At 39.5% G+C, this 17,626-nt stretch overlaps 1 protein-coding gene across 2 annotated transcripts in view; it reads right to left on the bottom strand.

The window, feature by feature from the left end:
- The window catches only part of RANBP17 (RAN binding protein 17), a 156,301-nt gene that overhangs the window by 20,430 nt on the left and 118,245 nt on the right, over positions 1–17,626 (bottom strand). For both annotated transcript variants that reach the window (XM_062629242.1, XM_062629243.1), the window contains exons 23-25: positions 9,713–9,927; positions 8,401–8,539; positions 2,246–2,412 (exon numbers count right to left, since the gene is read on the bottom strand). In XM_062629242.1, the coding sequence (XP_062485226.1) occupies positions 2,246–2,412; positions 8,401–8,539; positions 9,713–9,927 (521 nt within the window). The remainder of the gene's footprint in view (positions 1–2,245; positions 2,413–8,400; positions 8,540–9,712; positions 9,928–17,626) is intronic.

Here is a 17,626-nt window from a genome sequence, read left to right as displayed (position 1 = left end):
CACCGCCAGGAAGTTGAATTACCCAGCGGCTTCCAGAGATCCAACTTGGAAGAACTGTTCTAACTAGTAAATAATTGCAGTTATCGTTGCATCAGTTTAGTTTAAAGAGCTGACAAACCTCTCTAAACTCAAAGCACAATTAGTCATTAGGGTCTAGTTTTTCAGCACTGTTAAGCAATTTGTAACCCATTCCTTTTAATAGGGTTATGCATTACTTAACCGACACAGATGTCTTGAAAACTGAAACTGCTGGTTATGAAGCAGCAACCTTGTTCATTAGCCTCCCTGATAGTCAAATCATCTATAAAACCCGTGTTTAATGGCCAGCCGATGAATAATCAATGTCTCACTTTTCATCTGAGTGTGAAAGTGAGAATAATCTAATACGCTGTCCCCCTGGTAAAGCGCAAGGCCTTGGGTTCCGTTTCTATTCAGGGCTGATTTATAACCCAATGGAAACCTGATGTAAACATATGATCAATGAGTCCCATCATTGCTGATAATAACCCCCAACCGGCCCACTCCCTCATCTCAAAAGCCATCCCTTTAGGCTATTAGTTTCGTCCAGCTAATCCTCTCTACTATTCCTGCCTGCTGCTTTTACCTTGGCCATCCGTTCAGTCCGGCAGACTCACAAGTAATTTTATACGCAGCAGAGAGCGGGCGGAATTGATTTTTCACTCAGTGCTCAGTTCCCATCTGAATAATTATCAATTTTACTGCCTCACAAAGGGAAGAGTCAAAATTTCAAATCAATTCAAAAGAGCTTCTGAGACTACAGAAACTGTGCATGAGAATAAAGGTCAAAGTTGTCAGTGACCTCGGGAGATGATGTCAGATATTAGTACACTGAGTAGTTGACATCAGAGGCACTCAATATGATATGACTAGTGCTAATGCAAATCATATTTATGCTGACTACTGGAGACCAGCCATTAATATTTAAAAGAGTACGTGAAAGCCTGCATTCACATAAATGTAACGTATTCCACTGAATCTGAAGTTAATAAAGACAGATCACCACCCAGTCATTTGCTGTGAAGTGAAAAATTACTGCATATTAACAGACAAAGTATTGCACTGAGACTGCCACAAAAGCAGGGCAATCCAGAGGCCACGTCGCTGTCCTGTCCCTTCTGTTCCAGTCACTGAACGCATGGTACAACACTGTGGAATCCGACGCACCCAAACGCTGACTTCAGTGCTAGTTTCCACAAAACCCCTATTAGGCAAGTAAAACATAAGAATCTGCAATATGACAGTGGAATTATTGGATCCTGATAACGATGTCTATAATAAACATCACTAATCTCACAATACGCTATATACTGCCAGGAACATATTAGCTACCATTAGTTACTTTTCACCTTCAATTAGAACAGTAGATAAATGACAACAATAAGAGCGGTGACTGCATGCCAGGCTTTTTGCAAACACCACTGTACCTATTAGGGAAACACATTTTTGTCATTTGCACCTTGTTAATAACTTCTGGTTTTGTTAAAAGCCTCCAGACCCGTGAAATGCATCTCCTGAAACGGCATCTTTGCAACCGCATTAGGAATCCAGAGACTCCTGTAAGTATGCACTGTCAGATAGTTTAATGAGATTTTAAGGGAATGTGGCACAGAGTGAGTACAGACATACGTAGCCACGAACACTGTGATCTCCCCGGAATGTACTTGGGCTGTGATAGGCCTGATGGAGCTGGGAAGGGAAAATCTCTCCTAAGCAGTACAGCCACCACTTCCTTTTCAGAAGAAGATCTAATTTCTATTGTATTTACCTTTAACAGAAAAAATCCCACTAAGTCACCTACTGAAAATAAAATATTCAAACATGACAGCATTTAGCCATTCAATGGACACATTTCATCACCAAGTATGTGGTTCAATGCCACAATTTGATCTTCTTTATCCTAAAATACTTGAGAGAACTTTCTTTCCGATTTGTCTATACAGCTGTATCAATGATCTCACACACCCGTTCTTACGGGCAAAAATGAAGCACCAAGTTTTAAGATACTGTACAGGCAGATGCAGTGCCTATGCTTTCCACTATGACAAAATATACCTTCAATCTTTGGTTGTCATGAGAACCCGGCAGAAGCCACTCAGGGCTGCATAGCAGCATAGCAAGGTTTGTTCTCTTACTAATAGCCAATAATTCCCTGATGTTCAGTGCCACAAACATCAGGAAAATTCAGAAACATAGTAACACCCCATAGAAAAGACTACTAATTCACCTGCTGTAGAACTTCTGGGTTCTGCTGCATGAAATGAAGCAATCTCTGTCCATCCTGTGAAATCTCTCTACCTCTTCGAGTCTTCTTGCCTTCTTTAGCAAGGTGCTTGAAGAGGTAGGTGACAATGTAGTCTAAACTAGCACAACAGCTGGAGGAGACAATTGTATCTGTGTGAAGAATGAAAGAGTTTTAAAATTGTTTCCATAGAAGAATAATTAATAATGACATTTTATAGTGCTTGTAGAGCTCAACTTTAATAATCTCTGATATTAGGCTAATCGATACATCAACAAGTCTATTTTTACACGTGAACTGACTAGTTTTGAAGATTGCTTTTATTAACACACAGGGGTATTAAACCTTTGCTTTTGAGGAACTGGGCAGCCCGATGTACCAAAGATCCTGTGAACTCCAGTGAGCTTCATTCACAACCGTATGAATGCGTCCTGGGAAGTGCAGGATGAGGGTTGATGTTTTACTGGTGTTTAGTTTCCCATTTGGATTCTTGGAAACCGTAACTCTGGAATTCTGGTTTGACCTGCTTGCTGAAAAGGCGAGGTTAAGTCAAGTGGAGCTACTCTTTGGGTTTTCCTCAAGTAGGATTTCTCTGCCCCAAACAGGTTACAATCAACGTCAGGTGGCAAACAGTGAAAAAAGGCCATTAAAGATAGTGAAGGGGGATCGCACAACAGCTAATTAGTCATCTTGCTTAAGAACTAATCATTCAAGTAGGTTAGAGTACATCTAATATAGCTAGCAACGACACAACAGTCACCACCCAAATACTTCATAATGTCCCTGAAACAGAAAGTTGTAACAGTGAAGGAAGATACTATTGAAAGGCAGAAGCAAAAACCACTTCGCATCTTTGCTTACTGTTTCTATAAGTAAGAGATATTAAAAGCTTAAACCTATTTGCAGAGTAAATAGGTCTGTCTGATTTATGTAAGTTATTTTGCTGGTAGGTGTCGCCTGCTGTGCTGCTGCTGTGAAAGAGGATTCGTCTCGCTTCGTGTAGCAGCATGATGGTAACTGTGTCCTGGTCCTTGGTCTTCACTCACCTTCCCCTTCATCTGCAGACCAGCAGTGCACCCTTTCCCCTGACCTGCTGCCTGAGATACCCCTTGCACCCAAGTCTGGGGGGCCTGTGACTTCATCACTGACAGCCCTGCTGCTCCCAGCTCCCTTCCTCAATCCTGGCCAGAGCCATAGGTTTAAACTGCTGGTTCCTTGGGATGCCAATGCCAACGGCAGCTCCTTCTAGACACGCAGAGGTTTAACCTGCTGGGTGCAAGGTCTAGCCCCAGCCGATACCCTCTGCCATTTCAAACATCAGATTCAAATGAGTGAGGCATTTAGGAGTCCATCCTGTTGCCACTGACTTCAGCTAGAACGTGTCTAGGCCTTTTATAGTTCACAGTATTTATTTTAGATGGGCCACTGGAGTAGGGATGTGTGGGGGCTGAAAAACGAATTAAACTGTTAAAATGCTCATTCTGAGGGAAAAGGGATTAGAAGGATCCAATTAAATGTACCTTGAATTCTTTAAACTCTGCTAATTTGGAGGCCTGCCAACCTTGCAGTGTTCATTTAAACACATCCCTCCAGACACTGAAGTATTTTGATCTGTGTCTGTTTAACTCCTTAAGCCCTGTGCTGACACTATTAACCCTCTGACATCTAAAAACTAACTGTTATTTTGCTAAGAGTGTTTTGAAGTAAACACTGAAGAAACATTTACAGGCAAAGGAGATACAAGTGGTCTCCTAAGACTGCCATCTTCCACAGCAACCTGCTGACTCAGCAGCAGGAGCAGAGAATGATCTAACAGCTCACAGAAATGAGCTGAAGCATCTCAACTCTGCTCCCACTGGACCAGTGAGCATCCCAGGGCCTAATTCAACAGGGCAGGGTGCTAAGAGACTGCAGGAACAAAGCTCAGTTCAAAGTTATGAGTCTTGCCAAAGTAAAGCCTGCAGAACCTGGCACTCATTGTGCTCTCAACCAAAACAGTCCTGCATATAAACTAGAAATACTATTCATGGTGGAATTGAATCACCATCAATAACAACAAGTGAGAGATTTGAAAATACATATTTCATAGGAGAGCTCTGCTGTATTTCTAAACCAGTGCTTAACTCTATTTCTTTTTAAATTGAATAATACAAAGTAAATCACTATCATCAGTTTACAAAACAGCAGTAGTTCTAAACATGCTGATACTGTACAAGTAGATATTTTACATTCGACAGTAAGTGATTTTAGCAGGACAGCAGACAGGTCTACGCTATCATTCGCTCATGAGAATCTGATATGAGTGTTAAGAGCTACTTAAATTTGCCCATAACTATATATCAAATATGCTTCCCTATACTCATTTTTCCTTTTGATTGCAAGGATGTAACAGACAGGGAGCATCAAGCGCATCCCTTGAATGACTCTTCTGGGCATGTGGAACCTTGTGCTGGAGCAGAATAGTATTCTCACTAAATCTTAGCAAGACAATCCAGCCAACCAGAGAGAACAAGAGCAACAGGGAACTACCAATTCTGGGCTGTGGGTGTAAGAAATGGGTAGAGAAGACAGAATAACAATAGAATTATGAAAGAAACTAAGATAAAAGCTTGGAGTAACCAGGAAAAATGCAGTCAAACCACGTTTCTCACGTCTGGTCTGCTCAGCTCTCTCACCTCTGACCTAATCATATGGATCATGAGCAAGCTGGCTGTGATTACAGAAAATGTCAAAACTAGCTCCACGTGTGTCAGCACGGACCCAGAACAGTCCAATAGTTTTGAGGAACAAAACTGAGCTCTCTGGCCTTACTTGATGGCGAGGTAGGTGTTGGTGATGAGTAGCAAAGGATGACACCTCTGGCACCAGTCACCATCACTTTCAACTACCTCTTTTTGTTTCTTCTTTGCCAGTATGCATTCATTTCATGTTTTGGGGGGCAACTTTACATGCATGTTTTTACTATCTGTGTGTTTTTACCTTATTTAGGTGACTCCAATTAGCCACCAGCTCAAGTAACTTAGAGTCAATCATGTATGTTAGAATAGGTTGTATTACTTTCAAAAAGCCAACAAAACCCTCAAACAACTTGAGGATGTTTTTTAGTCTCAGCAATATGACAGGATTATTCTGAAAGGGAATTATTTTTCAACAGTTTAATGATATTGTTGAATCTCCGCAAATTAAAAGATTTTGGTTTGGTTTTCAGATAAAGGCAAGGAGAGGGAGTTAAGTGGTATTTTCCCTGTCCATCAATTGCTTACAGTTCAATACTGGCATTATTTGCCTTTGAGACTAAACCTGGAAAGTAAATGGATTTAGCAATTTAACATCTAAATTAGGCAGCAAGACAGAAAAAATGTTTTACTTTTTCCTCAATGAATAGCATACTATACTATTAATCATGTGAGAATTAGAAAAGCTTTGCAGAGATTAGTGACAACATGCCAGGCTGACTACATTAAAAGGCTCTGATCCACTGAGTCAGCTGTGAAAAAGCCAGGTAAACACTTTAGAAGAGTGTTTATCCTCGCAATAAAAGCTCAGAAGAGGGCTTCCATTATAGGTGATTTACAGCCAGGCGCTTCAGAAGGAATACGTATTCTTTCACAGTGTTTATAAAGAGTGGAATCAAGCAAGGTATTTACTCAGCAACAGAATGAACACCCCTCAGAAATAAGGATTTGGGGAATATTTATCCTTCAACTGACAACAATGAAAGTCTCAAAGGTTTAACGTACGTAAAGGGAATAGAGGAAAAAAGGTCAGATAGGTTTTTTTTCCTCTGAGAGAGAAGGCTTCTCCTGGCATTTAATTTTTAAAATAAAAAGACAGCGATTTCATTTTTATAAACATTTCTGAAAAAGACTTGTATGTTCTAATCAGTTTAAAACACAATTTCCCCTCAGATGGCTTATAGCCCTGAGCCCTACTATTCTGAGATGATCTGGTGGCACTGATATAATTCAGTGAAAAAGGCAACACTTGGATCTACTTACCCATTTTCCAAGGGCAGGAGGATGGATGTGACCAAGTAACACATAGGAAATAAATCTGTGTTTCACTGCCTGACAATTGGCAATGTCCCAAATACCAAAATTTTAAAAGGGATATAACATTTAGAAGAATGACTCTTAAAGAAACGCAGTGACAGGTAAATAACTCTTGAGATGACTAAAAAGAAATCAATTAACATGAAGAGCTATAAACTGACCAAAGAGCAGCTCACCTGGACACATCATTATAAAAGTATGGAAAATGATTCAGTTCCCTACAAAAACAAACCTTCTTGAACACAAATGAGGAATTTAATGGCTGACATCAGTATCTTGATACATGAAGCTTTTGATGGACTGCATCAAGGCTTTAGTGAAGTCAGATGAAGTTACAAATTCCTACACATTTTGGTTTAGTCATGCATGTTTGTATTTATTTTAGGTACTTTAAGCACATTAAGTTGAACTGAAGGGGAGCAGTGGCTAAGCAAATCTACAGTTTATGAAACGTGAAAAAAAGGCAAGTTAAAATTTTTGTTGGTACTTTTCTCAGCAGAGTATCAGGAATTTCTCAGAATAAAAGTCTTCTAAGAAAACGTCTATGTTCCTAGAAATTGATAGTTTTCCACGATTAAACTCCCACATACCTAAACCCCCGAAGTTTAAAGCTAAAATTGGAAATACATACTTTTCTTACGCCTCCTCCCTACATTAAGTGAGAGACCAACACTTTTTGAGAGGGGGGAAAACAAACATAACACATGGAAGTTGAAGCTTATACAGCTTCTACATGAATTCAACCTGGGTTTCCATCAGAAGGTTAAAATGAATTCTGTATGCTAGTGAATTATCAAAATTAATATAACTAATATCTCAAATGGAAGAGATGCTACATGGGGTGATAACAGAAGATGAGCAGGGCTTGCTAAACTGGTAGCTATCGGCTGAGCTAAGGTGCAGTACAATGTCCCACTTGCAAAGGACCAACAGGCAGACTCCCTGCAGCACCACTGGTGCAGCTGACAGCCCTCAGAGTATCTGGGAGATGGATTTCAGCACTTTATAACCCAATGACCTGAATACTTCTTTACTACTGTTGCTTAGCTATTCACTACCCATTTTCTCTTCAAGAGCAGCTCCCCTCTTGCAGCAAAAACTGCTGAATGTGTTTAACATAGTGAATGCTTCATGAGTCTCGGTGCATTCACGCATTCCTATGGGGCTTGACTGACACTTGGTGGTAATGAGAAACACCAGCTATTACAGAATAACATCTATACACACTAGCATTACCCGTTCTTGTTTTTTTTTCCTTAATAACCACCCCAATCAATAAATATGACTGGAAGGTTTTGAACAGCTTCTCAGTCAAAAATCACATAAATGCATGATTCCTAGGTGGTCTGAATGTAACTGCATGATTTATTTTTTCTCCTCATCAAATGCTTACTCTCCTTCTCCATAATCCAAATGACTTCAGGCTACCAACCTGTCCACCTCTGCCCAAGCCCCAAATGTTTGGACAGTCATCTGGTTCAAAACCAAGTTAAATCACGACAGAGAATGAAATCAACTCCAATCAAATTGCTGATTTTTTATTGTTACTCCACCATTGCACTGATTCTCCTCTAAAGTATATTAAAGTCCCTTCCAACCCAAACCATTCTATGATTCTATACTCAGGAATGACTGAATAAGTAGTTTCTTTTTTTCTGAGGAAACCTTTCAATTTCTCAAATCGTATCACAGATGTGCAAAACAAGCATTATTTATACAACAGCTGCATTGATCAAATAAAACCAAAACTCCACAGATTCCTGTACACATATTAATGTATTTTACTTCTGAACAACTCCATACATTTTCAGTACAGTCCTAGTGGAGGCACATAAATAATTCTAACAATCCTGGCTTGCAAGACAAGACTATTAAAAATACTCTCTGCAAAAACCTACATTTTCCATGTTTAAAAGAACTTGGCTCCACTAACCAAAAGAGTCACATTCTTAAAACAGTCAAAAGCCAGCATCTTCCACTCTCACTTCACATTCGTTTTTAAGAAATACAAATTAATGTGCTGCTTTGAAAATCCCAGATAGCTAAGTACTTGAATTGTTCCTTTAGTTGAGTGGAAGTAATTCTTACCTACTGCAGTCAGTCCTTCAGATATTGAGGTAAGAATATAGACGAGGATGTGAGGTTCTAAGCTGGTAATGAAACTCATATGATCTTGGGTCAGGCACTCCAAAAGTGGGTAGTAAGACTGGCTTAATTTTCGATATTGCTGAAAAAAAGAGTACACATTCATAGAAAGCATAGAGATTACTACTGATTGATATTAACAACATTAACAGATGACAGCAGAGTGATCTTATAGTTTTTATGATGTGATAATTTCTAATTGGCCATTAAATGAGAATATTTAAAGACAAGATATGCTCTTGTCTTCAGATTTCCACTTTTCAAATTTACCATAGGATATAAACTTGCTATTAGTTTTAATAAGCTGAGGATAATACAATAATGGCACCATGCTTTGACATTCTGCACAGCTATCAGTCTAGAAAAAGCAGTATAGCATTCTGCCAGGTGTCAGTTTGATAGGATTACAGCCTGTATCTTACCTGCTGCAGGAGATCTGACAGGATTTATCACAGATCCCCCACAACATCTCAGAGATGGGCGTTTTTTTGCGCTTAAGTGAGGTCCGGTAACAGGCTCTGCACAGGCAAAGGCACTTGCTTGAACCCACTGGCCCAATTAGCACCTTACTCTTAAGTACTCTCAGGGTGTTTATTGTTGGGTGGTTAGGAATGTGCAAATATGCACACTTCACTATACAATCGATACCCCAATTTTAGTGGAGAGCAACTTTTCAGTTCCAAGGACTTTCTTTACGTGGCAAGCATAAATGTGGGTGTAACCCATCCTGAACTATCCGAAATTTGTTCCTTTCAGCAAGAAAATGACAGTTCTGAACTAAAGTGCCATGAAGAATGCACCACAGATCAAACTCAGGCTGATACTGCGCAAAATCTGCTGTCTTCCCACAGAGAAGTGGGAACATGGTGTACTTTAAAATGAAAGTCTTACATTTTATGGGGAATAAATACAGTGACAGTTTACAAATTGAAACTAATTGCAGAGTGGCTGGATACACGAGGATGTTTTACAGTGCATACAGGCAACCCAAATGGGTTTGCAAATATAGAAAGGGAAAAAAATCGCATTTCTCTCTTTTATGACCAGCCTAGTGACAATTCTGGAAAAGCTCCCATTTCACACGGCAGTTCAGTCATACCTATATTTTAGATATCGCTATATAAATACAAGTAAATGAACTGAAAACTACATTTGAGCTGTTCTAGATCCCTCTGTCTCATTATAACAACACAAAGCCTGTGGTGGTATTATTTCATATTTCACGTAAAGACTCCCAAGATGAGTAATTGCTTACTAGCAAGTCACTGTGGGATACTGAAAGCAGCATTTTGACAAAGGCCTGAAGTACACTGTCAAAGTGGTTGTCCCCGTACAACTTGAAGACGCCAAAGCTGACATAATTTCCACATAAGGCAGATTTGAGTGCAGAGTAACAGATGGAAATGCCCTTGAGTTTCAACGGATAAACCTGATCTTTTGACAAAGTCCCAAGAGAGAGGATCTGATTACCTGTTTTCATAAAAAGAAAGAAAGAAAGAAAGAAACTTATATAAGCAGCTGCAAATCTAAAATACTGTGATGGCACTCTCTAAACTCATTTTTTTTGCCTTTATTTTCATTACTACTTAGAAGAAAAAATGTTTCTGCATTTGAGGTGAAAGATCTGTTAGCAAGCATGACTAGAGCTTAAAAGCTACTAAGGAATTAGTATGCAAAATTTAAAATACAGGCTATGGAATTCCTGTCATTGATGTACAGCCAGACCATGACTGAGTCTACCAGCATGAATTCCTTAATCTGAACAGAGTTGCAACACATGGTTTTATAGGTTCTCGTGCTGCAGCAAAGCTTGGTTTTGATCCATTACCATGACAGTCTCTTGGGATGGTTGCTGATGTATACACACACTAAATATACCCCTCGGAAAACAAATATGTCCATTACAAAAGCTTCTATTTTATCAGGCGCAGATGGGAAGGACTTTTTAATTAAAAACTCCATGTTTATAATGTAAAAATAACAGCTAATGGTAAATATTTGCTGTTGCTATTAACCAGCAATAGTGACTTTTGGAGCCACTGTGCAGCAGTGCAGTGGATCACGCTGCACCTCTGTTCAAATCTAATTATTCACAAGGCCTCATTACCAAGTTTTCTAAGTACCTTGTAGTAATTTAATGCTCATCTTCACAGCACCCCACAGTAAGTCTTCAAGACAGGTTATTTTAACAAAAACCATGTGCTGGGTCTTCAATTATACTACTCATTATATTAATAATGACGTTAATATTCATTATTCTTGGCAATTTTAACACAAAACTGTGTATTTTGAAAAGTATTCCTACAGTTAAAGTCACTGTAGTCTACAAATCAGATGTCTGGCTTGACTTTCATCATCTAACATAGTTGTCATGGCCACGATAACAACTTTGATAAAGGAGTGACGAGTGAACTAGACATTAACTATTCACAGTTCCAAACACTGCTGTTTGAGAGCAGTAGGTAGGACAACAGTTTTGCTTTTATAATAGACAATTAAAAAATGCCCCTAAAAACTTGCCCGAGATGAAATAGATCTCATAGACTGTGTAGGATTGCTTAATATATATTGAGGCCTATTACTAAACTGACTACACAGCTCTCATTCCTACCTCACACAAATTCCCACTGCAAATCATGTATCTGCCTTAATTCTTTCTCTTACTGCTGTTGATTACTGACAATGAGGAATTTACAACATGTAATTCAAAAAATGAGGGGGAAAGTCTTGTTTCTAAACACCCAACACATCAATGTATCACCCATTTGGTATCATTTGATGCAAAGAGGGAAAGACCTAGGTTGCCGTTTAAAACACTAATGTTGTTCACCACTTCTAGCAAGTACAAGGCAATTTATCCATCAGGTTGTAAAGGAAAAGCTGATTTAAAATAAAAGACTAGGAGTATAATTAGGGATTGCCTGGAAGAAGTAACTGGGATCTGTAAGAAGCTGTAATGGCATCACTGGAATTACTGAAAGGAAAAGAAGAATCAAATACCTAGGAAAGATGGTCACTTACCATCAAAGCGAAGCCCTCTTAATGAAAAAAAGAATGAAAAGACAAAATGGTTTTGATACTGTAAATGGTCATGTAAGGGCCTCTATTACCCTGAATGCTGTAGTCAGGAACACAGTGTAACTGGGGAAAAGGGTATAATTCCAATGACTGCTACTACATGGAAATTAATTCCAAATGCTGTTAAATCTCCCATATACTAAAAGTGACTGATATTCAGAAGATCATCTTTGAAAACCAAAACATAGCAGAAGAAGAGTGTCTCCTAGTGCACTTGGACATTCACTTATTGCAATACTTTGCATTAATGAGAAATTACCTTTACATAATATGAAGCATAAAATACATTTAGCTTCATATAGTGCTCCATTTAAGATATCCCAGCCAGGTCATCTCAATGAGTGTTAAAATTTGACAAGACCTGGTCTAGTTATTACTGAGAAGATCAGTGAATTTCAAATGCTGCCTGTGAGATGCAGTGCTGTCGTGGCTTAAGCCCAACAACAGGTAACTCAGAACCACACAGCCGCTCCCTCACTTCCCCCGCTCCAGAAGGGATGGGGAGGAGAATGCAAAGAATGCAACTCCCACGGGTTGAGATAAGAGCAGTCCAGTGACTAAGGTATAACACAAACCACTGCTGCTGCCACCAATAATAATAATGATAAGGGAAATAACAAGGGGAGGGAATACAACCAATCACCACCTGCCGACCGATACCCAGCCCGACCGAGCAGTGATCTAGCCCTTCTGGGTAACTGCCCCCTGTTTTACCTCCTGGGCATGAAGTGCTGTGGTATGGAATACCTCTTTGGTTAATTTGGGTCAGGTGTCCTGTCTCTGCTTCCTCTCAGCTTCCCCTCCTCCCTGGCAGAGCATGAGACTGAGAAAGTCCTTGGTCAGGGTAAACATTACTTAGCGACAACTAAAAACATCGGTGTTATCAGCGCTATTCCCAGGCTGAAAGTCAAAAACACAGCACTGCACCAGCTACTAAGGAGGAGAAAAATGACTGCTACTGCTGAACCCAGGGCAAGCAGGAGGATGCATGTTATTTTTGACAGCTACTGTGCAAAAGTGTGCAATTCTTCGGGCAAAAAACAAGACTGGAAGGTAAGTGCGCTGTAAACTAACTTCATCTGGTCTTTCCCTTTTGAATTCTCTGCTGCTAATCTCTAATAACCCAAATATGTATCTGGCTTCAGAAATAAGCAAAGATAAGGTTCTGGATCCAAGAAAGTAACAGCCTTGAGTTTACAGCTGAGCCATCCAAGCATGACATTGGACAGTCCTAGCTCCTTGAAGTACCTGGTGTAATACACAACAACAGATGGAAAGAGCTCAGTAGTTGTCAACAAGCAATTATGTACTTAATAAGGAAATTAATTGGAAGTTGGTGGAAAAAACGGATGATGAAGAAAGAAGTTGCAAAAGTCGAGGAATCCCTTAGCCTGGGAACATGAGTTCTAGGAGGTACCACTAGTGCTGATCTTCTGTCATTTTTATTACCTCATAAAAACCACCCTGTAATTAAAACTTTAAATCCATTGATCAGCATAAAGCATTCAGCAGAGAAAGTCACAACCCCTGCTCCCTCACACTGCCTCACCTCGGGCAGAAGAATTCAGTGCCTATCCCTCCTAATGAAAACACAGAAGAATTTGGGTTTTGCACAAGATTAAAAGTTGCTTTCTGAAAGTTGACGAAGTCCACAGAGAACTGTTCTGTGTTCATGGACTCATTTTAAAAGGGCCTAAGAGTGGGAAGAGCTGATTTCAAATTAGTAGCAGAGGTGAAAGACCACATGGTGCCTGTTACCAATGCCCCAAGCCACCAGCCTATGATTCAAGGGATGTGGTGCTAGAACAAAGACTGGTGTTTCAGCATTAGTTATTGAAAAAAATAAGAAGTGCAGTGCTATGCCTGACTAGATGAAAAAAGCATGATCTACTTGTAACATTTAGCAGGAGCTTCAGGGGAATATTTTACACACCATAGATACTACTGAACATAAACTAATTTACTGAGGTACTTGGAATCAGGTCAAGAACAACTCCTCAGCTACTGAGGGTATGCTTACATTCATAATCCCTGTAGTGGAGGACCAAAATGCAATTTCATAAACCCCTTTTGTTAAAAGAAACAATATAGAGAAATTAAATCAGCATAAGAGTGACCTTTGACACGCTGAATTTAAAAAGCTGTGTTTGAAAATCATAGCTCCTGTCAAAATGAAAACTACGCAGAGACTGATCAGTGAAGCTGCAGTGCTACTGCTGAGTTAAAAATCAAACGAAAACCACACTGACGCTCAAAATTCTCAATGACTCCTCTAATACAGCTTTTTGCCCTGCATTTGACAACAACGTCACTCACAAAAACTCTCTGAGCCTCAGATGTGGTACAAGATTCTGACAGGAATAACTAAAGGATTTTTAAAGATACTGGGTGAAGCGGCTAGATAGGAAATAAGGGCTTGAATCTGGTTGGTAACTGAAGCATTTCATTACCCCAAAACTCCTTGGTACATAAACAAAGGAGCTGGAAAGAGAAAGTGTGTGTATGCAGAGGGGAAGCACGAAGCCAGCAAGCCCCCAGACTGGGATGCTCTGACCAAAGATAACATCACCAAGCCTCAGAATCCCACTGGCAATATGCACCAGAGCTCTTTACACAGCTCATTCCCTCTCTCCTCCCAGATGTGGGAGCATGTCAGGACAGGCAGCTTCCTCTTCAGTTCTCCTCCTTAATTGCTTTTACAGTAGGAGTTATAATACAAAAATGATTTCCTTATGGCTGAGCTTCATTTAAGCAGAGCTTGTTCTAGATTTCAGTCCAATAAGCACTAGGTATAATAATACAACTAAATCATGTTTTAACATGTGTGAATTAGATTTTGGCAAGATTAAACAAAGGTTATGAAAATTTACCACCTTTATAGAAAAAAAGTGGTTTTTGCCTTTTCCCCTTTCCTATTTTATTATTCACCACTGCCCCATAAAAATGGTGTTGCAAGTATGCTTTCCAGGCACTCAGAATGCTGGGGCAGTATAAAGAAGTGGCTATATACAGAGAACGAAGAGGAAAATGTGAACCATAAAGATGAGAGTGAGCTTCAAAACCCCATTTTTAAAAGCTTCCACAATAACAAAACATGCATAAAACCTCTCAAATCGGCACAACGAGCATGCACAGCGCCAAGATAAATTTGCCAGAAGAAACTGGTTATGAAATCTGAGTTGGTAATGAAGAACAATATATTCTGGAACTACTGTCACAAAAGAGAGAAGACCAATGGCAACCAGGACCAGTCAGCACTCCACTTTTAAGTTAAGCTGCTGATTAGAAATACCTGTTATACAGCACGAATCAGCTGAACCAAAACTCTGAAGAACTGTTATGTTATGAAGTCGTTGGCACTGAACAGATTACCACACGAAGTTTGGAAATACATGTTCTGGAAGCAATTTAAAGCTCATCAGAAATAATTGTGTCTGGCTACTGGAAAATGTGGTAAAATTTAATCCACATCCAAATGCTACCTGGGCTGTAAGAACAGGAAATTGTTTTGTGCTACTGTGGCTAACCTCATCGCTGACCTTGAGCAGTAACTGCTACAAGAGCTGAAAGCTGAAGCAAAATTAAAAACTTACATCAAAGTATATCATGACAGAATGTAGATAAATAAAACCAGCATATTGAAAGTATTATTTTTATGTCAGTTTCCTATAATGAAAGGGAAGAGGTTTACTAAAATGTAAAGAAACCACAAAACAAAAATAGATGGGCCTAACATGCACTGAAAAATCATTCCTATACAACTGGGAGTTCAAAAACACATAGGAAGGGGACTTGTACATAGAGAATTAGAAGTGAAATATATTGGGGATGAAGAATGGTGGACTAGACTATACCAACTCCTTTCACTTCTCTCCTGTCTGTTATTTTAATTCACTATCACACAGTCAGACTGGCTCTAGCTGTAATGGACAAGACACAACACTCCCTGCCAAGCAGCCGCAGAGTCCTAATGAGGGTAATTGACAATCTAAGTGCATCCTACACCAGGCCTGACATCTTTTGAACATACAGCATTTGTAGACATCTTAGACTTGTCTTCAGCACTGTGTCAGCATCAGTGAGAAATGAACAGGACAGGACACACTAGTACTGCCCTAACTGCAAAGCGGGGTCTGTGAAGCAGAATTAAATGCTCGCTGCGGTGCTAATTCTACAAGGAATTCCTATTTTAGATTTTATTCCCTGACAGCTGAGGATGTTTATCCTAGCTTAAAAATCAGCATTTTGGATTTTTTTCTACTTTACACTAGAAAATATGAAATTACTACATGCCAGTCTAGAGGAGAAAAAGTATATGCTTCAGTCTAGAATTAAAGAGATTTCAGCATCCATACTCACAAGTGTTAACATACATTCACACCTTAGTTTTGCCCTTTTCTTCCCCTTTCTGCTTTCAGCCCAAGCACAGATCTTACAGTACATATAGATAGTAAATGGAGGTACCATACACAGACATCATAAACTTCAGAAAAAACTGAAGATGGAAAGAAAGCAACATGCTAGATTGGTTTGCTTCAAAGTTATTTCCATGTAAACAACAGTAAGGGGTTTACCCCAAACAAATCCACATATAACTTCGAGATGATTTTCACCACCTGAAGAAGGCCAGATCTGCAAAGTATCTGTATGTTATCCAAAACTGCCCTGATCGGTGTAGTCCAGACTTAGCTAAAATCAACATTATGTCAGTGATTACCTGCGCACTGTGCTCTGAGGTTGGTGTGAAGAATCACCTGATGCCACCTCCCTTCAGTTACTAATTCCTTGTCAGGAATTAGTTGACAGGACAGAGACACATTTTAGATCACATTTATGTACTCCTAGGTTTTATATAGCCAGAAGACTCCCAGAGGCCCCGAATCACAACTGGAAATTTTCATGCTGAATTTGGTGCAGGTGAAATTTCTGGAAATAATACTTGTCCTGGCATCTTCTCCACAGCATCACATGTGAAAGAGAAGGAAAAGTCCTGTCCTAAAACAAGTTTAAGTATCACCAATGGAAGCACAATACAATTAAGCCATATTTTCATTTATTATTTGTATGTTCTATTCTTCTAAGAAAGAGAAACAACCCAACTAGGCTACACCGTCTGCAGGAGAGGGACCAAGCCTGTCCCTGGAGACCTGCTGAGCCATGGGAACCCTCACCGTCAAAGGCATGGCAAGGAGGAGGCGGGAGGTAACAGCCAGAGTAAAGTCTGGTGTTCAGACAGGGATTGGCAAGTGAAGCAAACAAAGCCAGGTCTCCAGGGGATGGAAAGAACTACTCCAGGATGAGAGAAGGCTGCGTAGAGCTTATGGCAAGCCACTCGGTCAATGGATTAACTGAAACCGAGACTGAAATGACACATCTTCCCACAAGGACAGTGTGATGAAAGAAAGAGATGTTTGCTTCTATTTCCCCCCACCTCCGCCTCATGTCAACACTTCTGTGTTTCTCTGTTTAAGAAGGCAATTATTATAGTATAGATTTCAATCAAATCTATCTTGAGTTTCAAGTGTCTTTCTGATCAGCTTTGAGGAACTCACTATAAGCTGCAGGCATATACAAGAAGTTGGGCTAACTTGGTAAGATTAATGATCACAGAGTGCCTGTCGACATTTGCTGTGCATCTTCTATTTTTTTCTCTAATGCTTCAGCCATAAAAGCTCAACTATTTTCAGAGTTTTAAGACACTTGCAGTAATTGTACAGCCAAAAATTTGAAAGCTGAGCCAAAGGACCAGATTAGATTAGAAGTATTCATGTACATATTCATTCTTTTAACTGAATCACACAATTCTTCAGAATGCGGGGCTGGAAATGTTGCTCAAGAACACCACAGGGAGATTTTGTAATCATCACTTGGTGTACTTGTTTATTTTCCCCCAGATGTCTGCAAAGATTGCATATACTTACAAGACAGATATACTTCTAAAAAGTCATAGAGTATTATGGATTAAAGTTTTCTTTAAAAGCACAATTATTAAGTTTTAACATTATCAAGAAGGCAACTGAAATTAATGCAAAATCCCTTGATATCACTGATTTTATAGGAATCCGTATGTTCAAAAAAAATAATACATAAT

This window comes from Pezoporus occidentalis, unplaced genomic scaffold (assembly GCF_034315485.1).
Source record: "Pezoporus occidentalis ecotype Australia unplaced genomic scaffold, CSIRO_AGI_Poc_V1 ctg33, whole genome shotgun sequence".
NCBI lineage: Eukaryota > Metazoa > Chordata > Aves > Psittaciformes > Psittacidae > Pezoporus > Pezoporus occidentalis.
This window is presented reverse-complemented; position numbering and strand designations above follow the sequence as displayed.